Source organism: Motacilla alba, chromosome 3, assembly GCF_015832195.1.
Source record: "Motacilla alba alba isolate MOTALB_02 chromosome 3, Motacilla_alba_V1.0_pri, whole genome shotgun sequence".
Lineage (NCBI taxonomy): Eukaryota > Metazoa > Chordata > Aves > Passeriformes > Motacillidae > Motacilla > Motacilla alba.
In genome coordinates, this window is record NC_052018.1 from 22,229,223 (window position 1) to 22,243,236 (window position 14,014).

At 34.0% G+C, this 14,014-nt stretch overlaps 1 protein-coding gene across 2 annotated transcripts in view; it reads right to left on the reverse strand.

Annotated features, from left to right (window-relative positions):
* The window catches only part of CSMD1 (CUB and Sushi multiple domains 1), a 1,065,169-nt gene that overhangs the window by 144,884 nt on the left and 906,271 nt on the right, over positions 1-14,014 (reverse strand). For both annotated transcript variants that reach the window (XM_038133051.1, XM_038133050.1), the window contains exons 31-36: positions 12,925-13,041; positions 11,394-11,507; positions 9,467-9,562; positions 2,144-2,347; positions 818-942; positions 108-204 (exon numbers count right to left, since the gene is read on the reverse strand). In XM_038133051.1, the coding sequence (XP_037988979.1) occupies positions 108-204; positions 818-942; positions 2,144-2,347; positions 9,467-9,562; positions 11,394-11,507; positions 12,925-13,041 (753 nt within the window). The remainder of the gene's footprint in view (positions 1-107; positions 205-817; positions 943-2,143; positions 2,348-9,466; positions 9,563-11,393; positions 11,508-12,924; positions 13,042-14,014) is intronic.

The following is a 14,014-nucleotide window of genomic DNA, read 5'->3' on the forward strand; positions in this document are numbered from 1 at the left end:
ATGAATACATACTCCTTATCTATATATGTGAGCAAATAAAGGCATGTTCTCTCACATACATATCTATATATATAAAACTGTATCTTTAATTCATGGCATATCCTAACCTGAAAAGCTCCCAAGACGCGGTGCTGTCATATCTCCACCATCATATATTTCAAGGGAGTCCCAATTATGTTCAGTGGCAAAGCTGATGACTTGGATCTATAAAACAGGACCAAAGGACTTTTTTAAGCCAACAAGCCATGTGCATCTTTAAATGTTCTAAAACCAGCAAAATGAAAAGAGAACACACAGCAAAGAAAATAATATAAAGAGATCCAAACAAAAGACACATCAGTGAAAGGAATGTAAATGAAAAATCAATATTCACTTTTTTCATTGTGCTAACTCTTAGAAAATATGACACAAGGTAAGTAAGAAGGATTTTGCACGTGTGTTACATCATTTTGAATAATTACTCAAAGTGTAAATAAGCAGATAATCAAGATAGCTGCAGCACTCTCAAGGGCCTCAGTAATACCCTAGCAGATAGAAAGAGTTGGTATTTGCATATCAGATTGAAGGATTAGGACTTGCTTTCAATATACTACACAATTAACAGAAAACTGCTTGTTAATCACTTTTCATTCATGTCTCTATGTGAAAATAAAGAAACATAAAATAAAGCTAACCAAAGAACAATAATGAGAAATCCAAAGCACTAATATTTCAAGTACCCCACTCCCCAATTATAGGATTACTAATTTATGAAATTTTTAGAGAAATAAACAAACAAAGTACTTTATATTCCATGCTTGACAGAATACAGACTTGCCTGAATACCTGATCCCTCAGTCACTATGATTTTCCACACACAATTCAAGCTGTTACCATAAGGCTCAGGGTAACCTGGTGAAAGAATAGTACCTCTGCGCTCAGTAAAATTCCCACTGCATGGCACTGAAAGAAAGTATTATCACAGATTATTGCACAACTTAAACCACTTTAGAGAACAGAGAAGTAATAATAATTTTACTACAATCAAGATCATTATAATTATCTGCTCTTGTAGCATAAACACATAGACATGAAGCAATCATCTGAACTTAGAATGCATCTTATCTAAAATATATTAATGATATCCAGCATAAGATACAATCTGCCTGAATAAAAATTCAGAAATGAACTTCATTAGCAAAGGTTTATCATGTCTTACTTAGAGTAACAACAAACTGTAAAGACATAACGTTAAACACAATCATGATGGACAGAAATCATGTGAATTTACCCATAGGCCAAGACAGTTCCAATATTGAATCTAGTTGATAAAGTGGTGTAGTACATTAAATATTTTTAGTGTATACATATTTGGTTCTTTAAGATTGAGGAAAACAGAACAACAACAACAACAAAAAAACCCACACAAAACCCAACCAAACAAAAAGCAACAAAAAACCCCAAAACCAACCAAACAAAAAGCAACAAAAACCCCCAAAACAACAACAACAACAACAACAAAAAAACATGTACCAAAAAACCCAACAGAATATGCAGAAAATATGATACCTGCATTTATTTTTAGAACACTCTAATTAATGCTAGAGTAAATTCCTCGGAATAGCAATGACTTTTGAATTAAAAATCCAAATAGGGAGAAGGTAAAAATACTTCAACAAAAAACTGTAGTGCAAAGCATTATTGCAGTGCAGGTCTACTGACAGACCAAAGAAAATTTCTTATACTTTACGATGCTAGAATCATTCAATGTACACTATGCTTTTGCTTGAAAAAAATCATTATCCTATGTGTGATAGGAAAACCGAAGCACTGTGTAATAAAACAGGTAAAGACGCTTCTGGAGAATTAAATTCTGTCTTGTATTTCAAACTGTATATAAGTCATGAAAATAATGAATGTTCAAGAAAATCTTCATCACACTTGTTCATATAATCTAAGTCATTATATGAAACAATATACTGCCTATGAGCCAGCTGGTACTCAATTATTTCTTGATATGGAAAACTGCTCTTTTAAATTGGACATGACTGATATTAACCAAAGGAGAGTGAATATATGGGTTAAATACTATTTTCTGAAACAATTCCTGAATCCTAATTCAGAGACTTGTGACAGAACAGACAATGTAAATGTAATTGCTTACCTACACAGCTTGGTACTGTGTCATTCCACTGAGCTAAGGCATTTGGTACAGACTGACATCGAATAGCTTTTGAGCCTTGTAGGAGATAGCCAGGACTACACTCAAATCGAACAACAGAGCCTGCTGAAAACTCAGAGCCAATTCTCCTTCCATATCTAGGCTCTGGAACTGAGCTACACTGTGTATCACTTGTGCGTGGAACAGCTGTATACAGAGAGAAAAATATAGTCATGAATACAAATGACAGTCATAATAAAAAAAAAATAGACCAGTAAAAATGCTGATTGTTTTTTATAGGACAGAGCTTAATTCATGTTACTTGCTCTGCTTCTGTATTCTCAAAGAATGGACTATTGCTTTCATGGCAATTAGCTGGAATGTAGTTTTGGCTGAGCCTGTGTACAGTCATATGAGTGCCACGGCAGTTCAGAGACATTTTGACTTTGGATGCACAGCTTAAGGCACTGGGTGTTTCTGTGGCCACCTTCAATGACAGGATTCTACATCTACCACCTATGTCATCTAATAAACATGGGGCCTTTGGCTTCTCACTAGAACTTTTTCATTAGAAGCCCAGAAAAATTTTATGGTGTAGTTAATCAGATATAAAGAAAACATAAAATCTTACAAATATTTGATTTACCATATTGGAGAATGTAAAGTGATAACAATACACTCTCCAGGCAATTTCAGTGTTTTCTTTTGACAAGAATAATTTTTACCAATAATGTCTGGGAATTCATAAACCTGATGTGATACAAGAACAGTTATAAGACTGCAAGCAATATGTAAATAGCAAAATAATAAAATTCATTAGAAGCTCATGGGATAGTTTTCCCTTTGGCTTCATTATTTATAAACACTTCTTGATAACAGGTATTTTTTATGCCTACTGACTTTTGCTATTGTGCATGTTGTTCATATATAAAACTTGCTCTTACTACATATCATTTTGCACTTAGCTAGTAATTGCAAACTCAAAAGCAAACTAAAATATTTATATAGAAAATGACAGTGTGCAATATCATCTATGTTTTACAGTATAATAAAATAAAGATAATTTAAAAATAATATTAAATAAATGCAATTTTTCTGTGTGAATGGCATGTTCAAAACCTTTGTTTCATCACCTTGGTTTGCTCAAGAGTTAGTTTTAGAGAGACACTGCATCTAGATATGAATAAGTAACACCATGAAAATTGCCTGCCACTTAGTACTTAAGTAAATGACACAAAATGGCACCAGGAAGGAGAAAAAAGAAAGTAGGTCGGTGTTACACCTTATTCCTGGAAGATTTTCGAGCATGGTTCTTCTGGCTCACTAATGTAAGCAGAATGATGGCTATATTTAGTTTTATTTTACGGCATTATGTTTAAATTCCTTTGCTGACCCACAAGAGTGAAGAGGGATATTTCTATCTGTTGATGGGGACAACTGTACACACCCACACCTGTTCAGCTACCCTGGTCACTAAGTACAAGACAAGGTGTATGGAGATATACATACTTATTTTAATATTGATAACTTCATGCTCATCCTTTTTCTTATACTGTCATTTGCTCTATTCAGAATCATAATTAAGTTTTAAGTACTTGTAAATGCTCTAAAAATTAACATTTCTTAACAAGTTGGATACGGAACAGGAATTGAAATAAATTATGTTTTAAATCTAGCATTTAACATGAAACACATTTTAGCAGAACAATGAAAGTTGTCATTTATGATTCTATTATGTCCTACGAGTTTAAGCGTTGCTACCACCTAACTGTTAAGTTTGCCCAAGTATTACTGAATGTAGAGAAAAGTTTTTTCTAAGAAGAAAAAGAAATTTAGAAATAATTAATTTAGAAATAACTAATACTATCAATAATAGAAAAATACATTCTCTTTTTTTTAATAATATGGAGTGAGTTGATTAGTCAGACAAAGTGAGACGTACTGTAATATGTATTTTTCTACTAAATTAGTACATTGGTTGGTTGCAGTTTTTAACCTTGAAAGCTACAGAAAGTTGTAAAATGTACTCAGGATTTAAACAATGGTCAGAGGTAAACTAGCATACTCCTGGGTAAATGCACAATATGGCAAAACAAAAGCAAATCCATTTTAATATGTTTTTTAAAAGGTTTAAACACCTTACACAGTTTAAGCAAATAATTTACCTTTCAGCAAACTTAATATATCTGCTTTTGTTCAAAATAAATAGGAATTTGTCATCAAGTTCTCAACAGGACTTCGGTATCACACAGATGCTCTATGAAACTTGTCCCTGCATGCAGTTCTAACCCTGTCAGGAAACCCTTCTGCACTTGTGGAAGGAAAATGATGAAACCATAGTTCACGGGTTTCACAGTCACAGTTCTTCCTGATGGTAACCTGCAGGCCAGATGCAGACTGCCAGGTCAATTCAGCTGACTCAGCTTGCTCCTTTTTGCTCTTTTATTTGGACTTTTCTCTACCCATGCGTCTTCTGCACCAGCACTGTTCTATTCACACCTTTTTATTCCATGTTATTGTATAATGACCACACTGGAATAAGTGATGATTTTACAACTGCCTACATGATGATGGTTGCTCACACATCCAATCTGTCACATGCCTGGAACTACAGCTTCTGCCATTTAATTCAGCATTATCCATCCCTTGGTCAGGGCTACATGTTCAAATGCGCATTTTGGCCATGAGATAAATCATTCTCAATTATATGACAGAAAAGGGTTCAGTACATTCTTGTGGACAAACCAGTTTAGATTCAGGAAATTAAAACTTAATCATGCTTAATTTTTTACCAATTTTACACAAGCTTCTGATCACTGATTCAGGAATTAAAAAGAAAGAGGACACAAAAAATCAATCAAGTTAATTAAACAGTTTTACTTCGTTCTCACCAGGCTCAGGCTCAACTTCAAACACCTGTCCTTTCCTTTTTCTCAACTTCCTTGCAACTATCTTTGTTGTACCAATGAGGTGGGAGGCAGCACAGGAAGTTGGGGTATGTGCTTCCTTTTTGCTTTCCCCCACCTCCCCTAACAATTTCTTTAGCATTTTTCTCATCTTTCTCCTTCTTTTTCCTTCCTCAGGTTTCCACATCCCCCTGTTTCTGAATGTTTCTCCTCCAGCATGGGTCATCCATGGGCTGCAGTTCCTCAAAGATGTCCTCTACTGAATAGTACTTTCACCTCTGAGGTGTTCTCACTCCAGCAGGTGTCCCCCACAGGCCCCAGCCCTTTGGAAGTACAAGCCCTTTGGCAGGGAGTGCCTCTTTCCAAGAGTGCCTCCAACAATCCCTCCACCAGTGTTTCTAGCAGCACATATCCAGGAGCACCTCTGCCCCAAAGCAGTTGAGACTCTCAAATATTTCTGAGGCACCACATGTTCCTCTGACTAGTGGGAATGTAGGCATGTGAGAAATTGCTCATACCAGCCTCACAGGATGCTGTTTGTGAATGGCTCATAGTAGCTTAAGGCCTCCTCCCACACAGGTCACCACCTCAGCTGCCTGCTAGTTAAACTTTTAGCTTCTCGCATGTCCAAAGCTTATCTGTCTTACCTAAGAGGCTACATGAATGACTGAAAATTACAGCATTACTCCTGGAGTATTTTCCATTCATTGTGTGAAAGAAACTTGCTCAGCTTCCTATGGGATTACCATCTTTCCCTATGTATTTTTTTAACTCAAATTTTTAAAAGAGAGGAAACTATAGAAAAAAAAATCCTTCCTGTTTCTCTAACCCTTGCCTAGCAACCACATCTGGAGAATACCTACAACAGCTGTGCAGACAAAGGACACTTTTTAAGTCAGATTTAAGAACATCCTATAATTTTCAGTAACAATAATAGTAATAAATTGGGAAATTTGCATACATGCACTAGCAATCTACACTTTTGTGTAACTAGACCTTGTAGCACCTCTCAACAAGAATGCCAGATCATTTGGTTTCATTATAATATTCCCTTATGAAAGTTATTTTCCTGTGAGCAAGCTATCTCTGCCATGATAGCAAATGTAGGGGCAGTTTACTAGCAGTTTACTCTTGAATTAGTTCACACACCAGAAATGCTTTTTCAGACTAAAAGCTGACATTTTACTGAGATCAGCCCTGACAGCCAGAAACATCCATGTCTGCAGTTGTATCAAATTATTCTATTGCCAGGAAGAAACATACAATGGCATTTAAAAAAAGACATTTTGCTCAGTTTTCCAGAAGTTTGACTAATACTCTGTTAATGGTTACTGTGAGACAAGAAATGCTAAAGATACAAAATCACCACGAGGTACTATTTTTTTAAATCCTCCACTACCCTTCCCCCCTACCTCAAATTCCCCCCCCCCCCCATTTTAAAAAGAACTGCCTTAAGAATAGATGCAATGCAAGCTTTAGATAACAACAAAGTAAGGTAGTCCCACACTGCTTAAAATGGGATTTAAATAGTTCACAGAAAAATGGAGCATAGTTTCTAACATCTATAAAAAGTTAGCAAAAAAAGGTCTGTTTCTTTAAAAGGTGACACAACTGACAGCTCAGCTGATATGCCTCCAAGATTATTTCAATTGGAAGAGACCAACAACTTTCCTTTCCAATTTGAGACTGACCAAGGTAAAACATGTTATTAAGGGCATTTTTCAAATCCCTTTTAAACACTGACAGGCTCTGGGCATCAATCACCTCTCCAGGATGTCTGTTGTACACCAGGATATAATGTGTCATGGTAACACATATAAAAAGTAATACTAACAGTCTTAGTTCTTCTCTCTAATTACATTTAGCAGAGAAGGTGTGGCTATGCATTTTATTCTTGTCACAAATTAGATCAACTTGATTGTTGAAGACACAATCTTCTTTTACTATTATTTTTGTCTTGTCTTCTTCATCCTAGTATACTAAATTTCTTAATAATCCTCTTTAAAATATCAATTGACCTAATAAACTGGTTCGTGTATTGTATAACAAGTTAAAAAGACAAATAATAAAACCCCATCAATATTTGGATGGTAGAAAGTTAAGGAAGGAACTCTGTACTGCTGCAGCCTGAGTTATAAAAAATATAGGCTCTTGTTTCTTAGGTGGTGTCATAGAAGGAAGATAAGCATAAGAAAGCCTGAAAAAAAAAATCCCAGTCTTCTTCCACATGATTGTTCTTAGCATACCTGACCCTAATATTTTGGAAGACTCGATATTAATTTAGTCTCATATTACAGACACTCTTTACCTAGTGCATTAATTACAAGGAAATGTGATCATCCGAGAAAAGAAATTGTCATAGATGGCATATCCAGATAAAAAGAAGTTGTTGAGAAAGTGGCATCACGAAAGCCATTAAAACTGAATCAGAAGCTAAAGTCCCTATCTGTTGGTTGTTCAAACCAGATAGAATGTGAAATAAAGCAAGCAATAACTTTTTCTCCCTCGAGCCTTCCTTTCAGCTTTTACCTATAGTGTTGTCAACCTAGACTTCTCAAGCTGTATCAGAGAGGCATTCCATTTTCTATAGTAATTATCCTCCATTTTTCAGTAAATGTTTCATACCACTGTGAAACAAAATTGAAATCAGCCCAGTGGAAAAGTGAACAGGGAGAAAGGTCAACCTGGAATAGAGGGCAATAAATAAAATGATTGACTTTGCAGACCAGATTACTGTGTTCAGTGTGAGAATGGATGTAATTTCTGAAGTATTTAAAAGGCTAGCAAGCAGGTGGTCATTGGAAGTATGATCACACGCTTTATAGGAAGAGGAAAAAAATCTCAAAAAGATAGAGCTTATTAAATATCACTAACTCATTAACCAATACATGTATACATATATAACTGTATTTAGTAAAGCTCTTAGGATATATATTAAAATATATTAAAATCCCATGGCATTTAGCTAGCTTCACGATTTTTTTGACACAAATAAAATGAATTTTCCTAAATCATTTTGTGCTCCCATTTGTTAAAATCTATTTCTTACAGTTAATAAAAGTATAAATGTCTGAAATGAGGCATAACATTGTGCTCACCTGGAGACTGCCTGTTCAATAGCACTCTATGTCTGTATACAGCTAATAGAATCATGGGGTTTTATCACTATGAATTCTTCAAAAGCAGCAAAAAGTAACGCTTCAGAGTGTTAACAATAACAGAGTAAGACAGAAATATGTCATTCATATGCAAATGGATAAGAACTCAAATGCTGAAAGCTCTTTTCTAACTCCAGAAGTTTATAGTCCTCCTCTGTTACAGTTAATTTTGGATGATAAGTTTTACTGCAAGTGTATGTAAGATATTTTCGATGTGTAATAAGAGCAGGTAACAGTATCTTCATATATATCCAAAGGAGAATGTGCAGTCATGGAGATATCTTTCTATAAACAGAGGAGTCAGAAGGCTTAACAATCAATCTTAACAAGCTTCTTTAAACTGTGAAATATTCTTGAGGTGAGACAGTTCTTTCCATTTATTTGCTGTGTCAAACTAGGACACTAGAATGCCACATAAACTCTTATCTTTTAAAAAATAAAAAAAAAAAAGAGTGCTCTAGTAATCTTAATAATATTACTTTAAACTATCCCAAAATACTTTTACACTTCACTTTAGTAAAGGAGTGCAATGAGTGTCTCGTTAAGCTTACTGGGTGTGTATGCAATACATATAGTGAGCTGCCCAGAAGTCAGTCCCTTTGGGACTGCATTTGTTGCCTGTAGAGGCACTGAATCTTTAAGCAATGCTCCTGGTGTCACCAGATAGCATTCAAGACACATGGATCAGCTAAGTGTACTCAGCTGCCCAGCAGAATGCTAACAGACTTGGCCATGCCGTGACATTCTTGCATTTCAGCTGCAGTGGGCAGACATGCACAAAATGTCTCCTCAAGTTCAGCTGGCTCAGAAACAGACCAGCAAGTCTCCCATCCACACTTCAATACTGAAATGGCCTGATGGTCTCTGCCGCAGCAGTTTTCTCCCCGAGCTCTTCAAGACAGAATCCTTAACAGCCTGAACAAAAAAAAAACCTCTTGAAAAATCAACTGGGAATATTGAGAAAGACTAATGCAATTAAGCACACTCCTAAACCCCTTGAGCTCACTCAGCAGTAAGGGAGCAACAGATTGCCAAGTACTGAGAAAGGCTGGACATACTCAAGTCTATGGGGCAAGACAGGATAAACACAGACAACTGCTGTTAGAAAGACAGTCTGCCATCAGGAGAAGTCCCTGATCTCTGGAAAAAGGTTAAGACTACAGTCACATTTAAAGCAATACATTAAGGCTTATGCAGAATTAAAAATAATACAATTCATGAAATTGGCACAAGTGTCTTCCACCAAAAGTAGACATGTTTACCTTGGTAAACAAAGTGAAACCCCCTGGCTGATGCCCCACTCTTAGCACTGAATCGCAGAAGAATTTGATTAGATGTAGCCAAAGGCAATGTCTCTCCTACAAATGGAAACAGAAAATAAGTACACAAAACAGAAACAGTTATAGCTCTTCAATACGTAATCAAATATGCTGTTAAAACACACAGTTTCATGTTTTCCTATATAGTTAAAGTAAACATAAATAACATTGTACGAAACTAATTTTGCCATGGCCAGAATAAAAAGACTTCATGATGCAACAAAAGAAGCCATCTGGAATTTACTTCAGCAGTTGGAACTAGAGCTCCAATAAACTACATGACAAGAACCCTATTGCTGCTTGGGCCAAAATTATTAGAAGACTTTTTAGTTAACTCTTTTCTGTGACTGAGAGGTTTACTTTGCCTTGCAAAACACATTAAACAAATAAAAGTATTTGAAAAATGTCACTGGAGCCTTCATGGAATGTTTTTCATTTCAAGACTAAAACAGAGAGAACAAACTTATGACTTGTTTTATGTAGTGGCTTCAATAAATATGTGGTCGCACAGGAACTATATTACATTATTAACTTTCTTATGGCATTGGAAACTTTATTTCTGATTTGAGGATTAATAAAAATATTTAATATACTTTATTTCCTTTCCTGGCATATTTGCCGGAAGTCATGATAAAAGTTCAATAATGAAACACTATAGAAAAAATTGCAGTACTTCTACAACAGTCCGCTACATATGACTACTGTTTTTATTCTCCCTGGACTGTATGAACCCATATTTTTTGAAATTCTTCAGAAATAAATGATTATTTAAAATATCTATAACTAGGTATCTAAGTCTTTCCCTTTGACTAATTTTATATTATTGCAATTAGAGATTCCATGTAGGAGAATTCCCTCCTGAATCAATGAAAATCAGATTTGTCACAAGTAATAAATAAAAATAGGAAGTTTAAATACCCTTCAAGTATTTTTAAATATCTGTTTTCACAACAGACATTAGTTCCAACTTTTCTATGACAGTTTGATGCAGTAAAATTTGGTGTTGGGATCAGCTGTCTCAAATTTAAAAATTTAATTTTGTTTTGTTGCTGAAATTTTGTCAGATTAAACAAATCTTAGAATTTTTTGTGAACTCATAACACAAATATCTGGATTCACCAGAGGAAAATTAAGAATGGAGTTTTTCATGTAACAATATATTTACTTTAAATCAAATAGATATGTTACATTATTTTCCTATTAAGTATTTCTCCAATTATTCAAAGTAAAAATCAAGAAGCCATGAATAGCTTTGCACTGCAAAAATATTAAACTCACATATAAGCTCTCCAAAATACTAGAAGTATTTAACAAAACACATTATTAGCTACGGAAATATAAAAATATACTTACATATCACTGAAGATGAACACATTCATTATATATGCACTCATTGGGAATTTGACCATGTTGTAATCCATATAAGCTTAATTGTGATTTCATAAGGTCAACATTTTGCTATAGTTACCTGAATGCAACAGCTGGCCTGCTTTTAGTTTAAGTGCATGTTTGCATACAGATAATTGCATATTGTAAATACAAGTAATTTGTGTAAATTAGCCACTCAGAATATGTAGATGTGTATTTCAGAAGGTTTAGGGGCAGAGAAGACAATTATACCATCCAATCTGCCCTCTTACCTAGAGATCTGAGAACTTCATTCAACTTTTTCTACACCAACCCCAGGATCAGTTCTTTCCAAACCATATGTTCCAGAATAATGTCTTGATTCAAAGATTTAGAAGGCTATTCCACTTCTTTTAGCATCCTGTTCCAATAATTTTATTTTCAAAGTAAATTCATATCATTCTCCTGATTATTTTTTCCCATACTGAGCTGTGTAAGAAATGTATACTTCTTTATTAATTACCTGAGTGGGATCCAGACAGAGAACTAAGAAGTCTAGCTTGAGAGTTTTCTCCATCAAATAATTCTGCCACATCATTCAAAGCTGTTTGAAAATAGGCAAATTGTCCAAACACAACTAAATTTTAAAAAGTAAAAAAAAAGGATAGAGAGGAAAAAAAAATAAAAAGAGAGGAGATAAAAGAACTTAGTCTTCAAAATTGAAGTCAAGGATGTATTTCTGTTTGTCTTATTTATTAATGAATTTCTGCATCAACTTTTCCAACTTATACAATTGTCTAATGTGATACAACAGCTGCATTAAACTTACATGCAAGATAATTTTTTGTATTATTTCCATATTTTTAATTAAATACAAATTTATTAAATCATGCCTTCACCAAAACTGTGACCTCCAGTCAAACAAGTCTTATTGTTTAGGTACCTATGAGAATAAAAAAATGGAATATCTAAACAGAAAGGTTTGTACCAAAATTACATTGTCAAATATAACAACTATTAAGGATCATCTATTATCACATAGGATTGCTTACTTACCTGGCTTTAGTCTGAGGAAATTTTTTTTAAACTTACTGATTTGTCAAATTTTTAAATTTGCATTAGTACTTGTTTTATCAGAAGTCTATAAAAACTGATCAAATATTAAAAAATACCAGTGTGTTACCGACTTTGACATATTGCTACACTTAATTTGCACTTCATCTTTACATAATTTAAGGTATATTAATAAATAATTTAATATTACATCTCACTAAGTATTGAATAGTTCCCCAAATTCAAATATCATCTAGCAATAGAAACAGGAAGTAAAACCAAGTCAATAAAAATATTATTTTGTCATTCTAGCCATCTATATTTTGTTTACAGCTGAGTCCTTAAGGGTTTCATTGTACACAGAAAGTACCAAATGCATTAACTTGCTGTGAATTAAGCCTCCCAGTAAATAAGTAGAAAAATGAATCTAACTGCTATTTGTCAGACTTAGGAGAAACCTATTTTGCAGGAAACTACACCTAACATACATTTGCTTGAGTTTTAGAGATTCTGTCCAAGTATTTAGACACATTGAAATAATCAGCTTTGTGATTTTTCACAAGCATTTCTGGTACTTTCATGCAGAATTGCTTCCACTGTACATCTTAAACAAATGTGATTACACTCATCTTACCCTTGTCATAACATAAAAGACAAAAAGTTAGAAAGTAAGAGAAATATAAGAGCTTGTTTTCTGACACCTGATTTTACTTTGCAGGAAGCATGAAAAAATGATTATCCTATGATGATGAATAATGGAAACAATGAAGGAATTCAGGATATGCTTAGATAGCAAACATAGATCTCTTATTTGAAGTCAGTTACTCTAGGGAGAAGTAAAAGGGTAAAATACTAGAATAATTTTCCATGTCAGGAATATATTTAGTTTTTAAATAATTTGCAATACAATGTAAACCTAAGGTCATTTTTACTCCACATAAAGGACATATAAAGAGTAGGACAATGATAATGATTGATTAATCAATAGAAGACATTCTTACCAAATTCTTTAGGGACAGTTATTGAATAATGGCAAGTCTGTCCAGCAGTGTAATTATGAGGAAAATTTGGTGATAAAACCACTCCCTCTGATCCAGTATACTGCCCTCCACATGGTGCTGGAAACAAATACAGAGAAACATGTTATATTAATTAGAGCTGTCTATATTAGTTACATCTGAAAAAAAAAAAATCTAAAGATCACTAAATGACACTTTACTGGTTTTGCTTTTTTTTTGGTTTACCTGTTCTGAAATAGCTAACGGTTTTTTCTCAGGAGATAATTTTATTATAATTTCTTGAAAATTAGAATTCATGAAAGTTTTACTTGACTACCAGTATTCACATAGGACTGGAAATATAAGTTATTTAATTGAAAGATACTGTAAACACAGGCTTTCAGTTGGGTTTTCATTTAAATATCTGTTTATATCTATCCATGTTAAAAACAGGTCAGGAAAATATATGGTACTGCATTAAAAATGGTACAGAGGAATACATATATATGCTGACACTACCCTCCAGAATGCCAAAAATTCTGCTTTGTGAAAGCATGCTTGAATTGCTTTATTTTCAAATTTTACGAGATTATTATGAAAATTGCACATAGATTATACATATAAAAAAAATCTTTGGCTTCATATGTATGCAAAAAAAAATAAAAGCGACAGAAAGGTAAGAGAAACTTTTTAGAGCTTCAGAAGTTAGAAGACATAGTTAAGAATAGTGGAGCTCAAATCCCCAAGGCAAGTCAAGATTTATATGAGTAGTAGTTCCATCTGTATCATGAGAAAAACAATGAACAGTGTATGCATGGCATGTTTCTCCATGTATAGGCTGTAAATGTGGCACACTAAGGGACAGATGGAGGGGCTATTTTTAAGTTCAAGTATCTCCTCGTGCTGGATATTGATTGAATAGATTTCTATACACTGAAAACAAAGTACTGCTGTCACTCTTCTCACATTTTGCAAAATCCTGGCTTCCTATCAAAATCTTTATTAAAAGATAAGCCTTGTATTAAATTAGTTTCATGCAATTCAGTGCTTTTTTATTGTGAGAAATTATTTCATAAAGAACAATAGTTTTCAC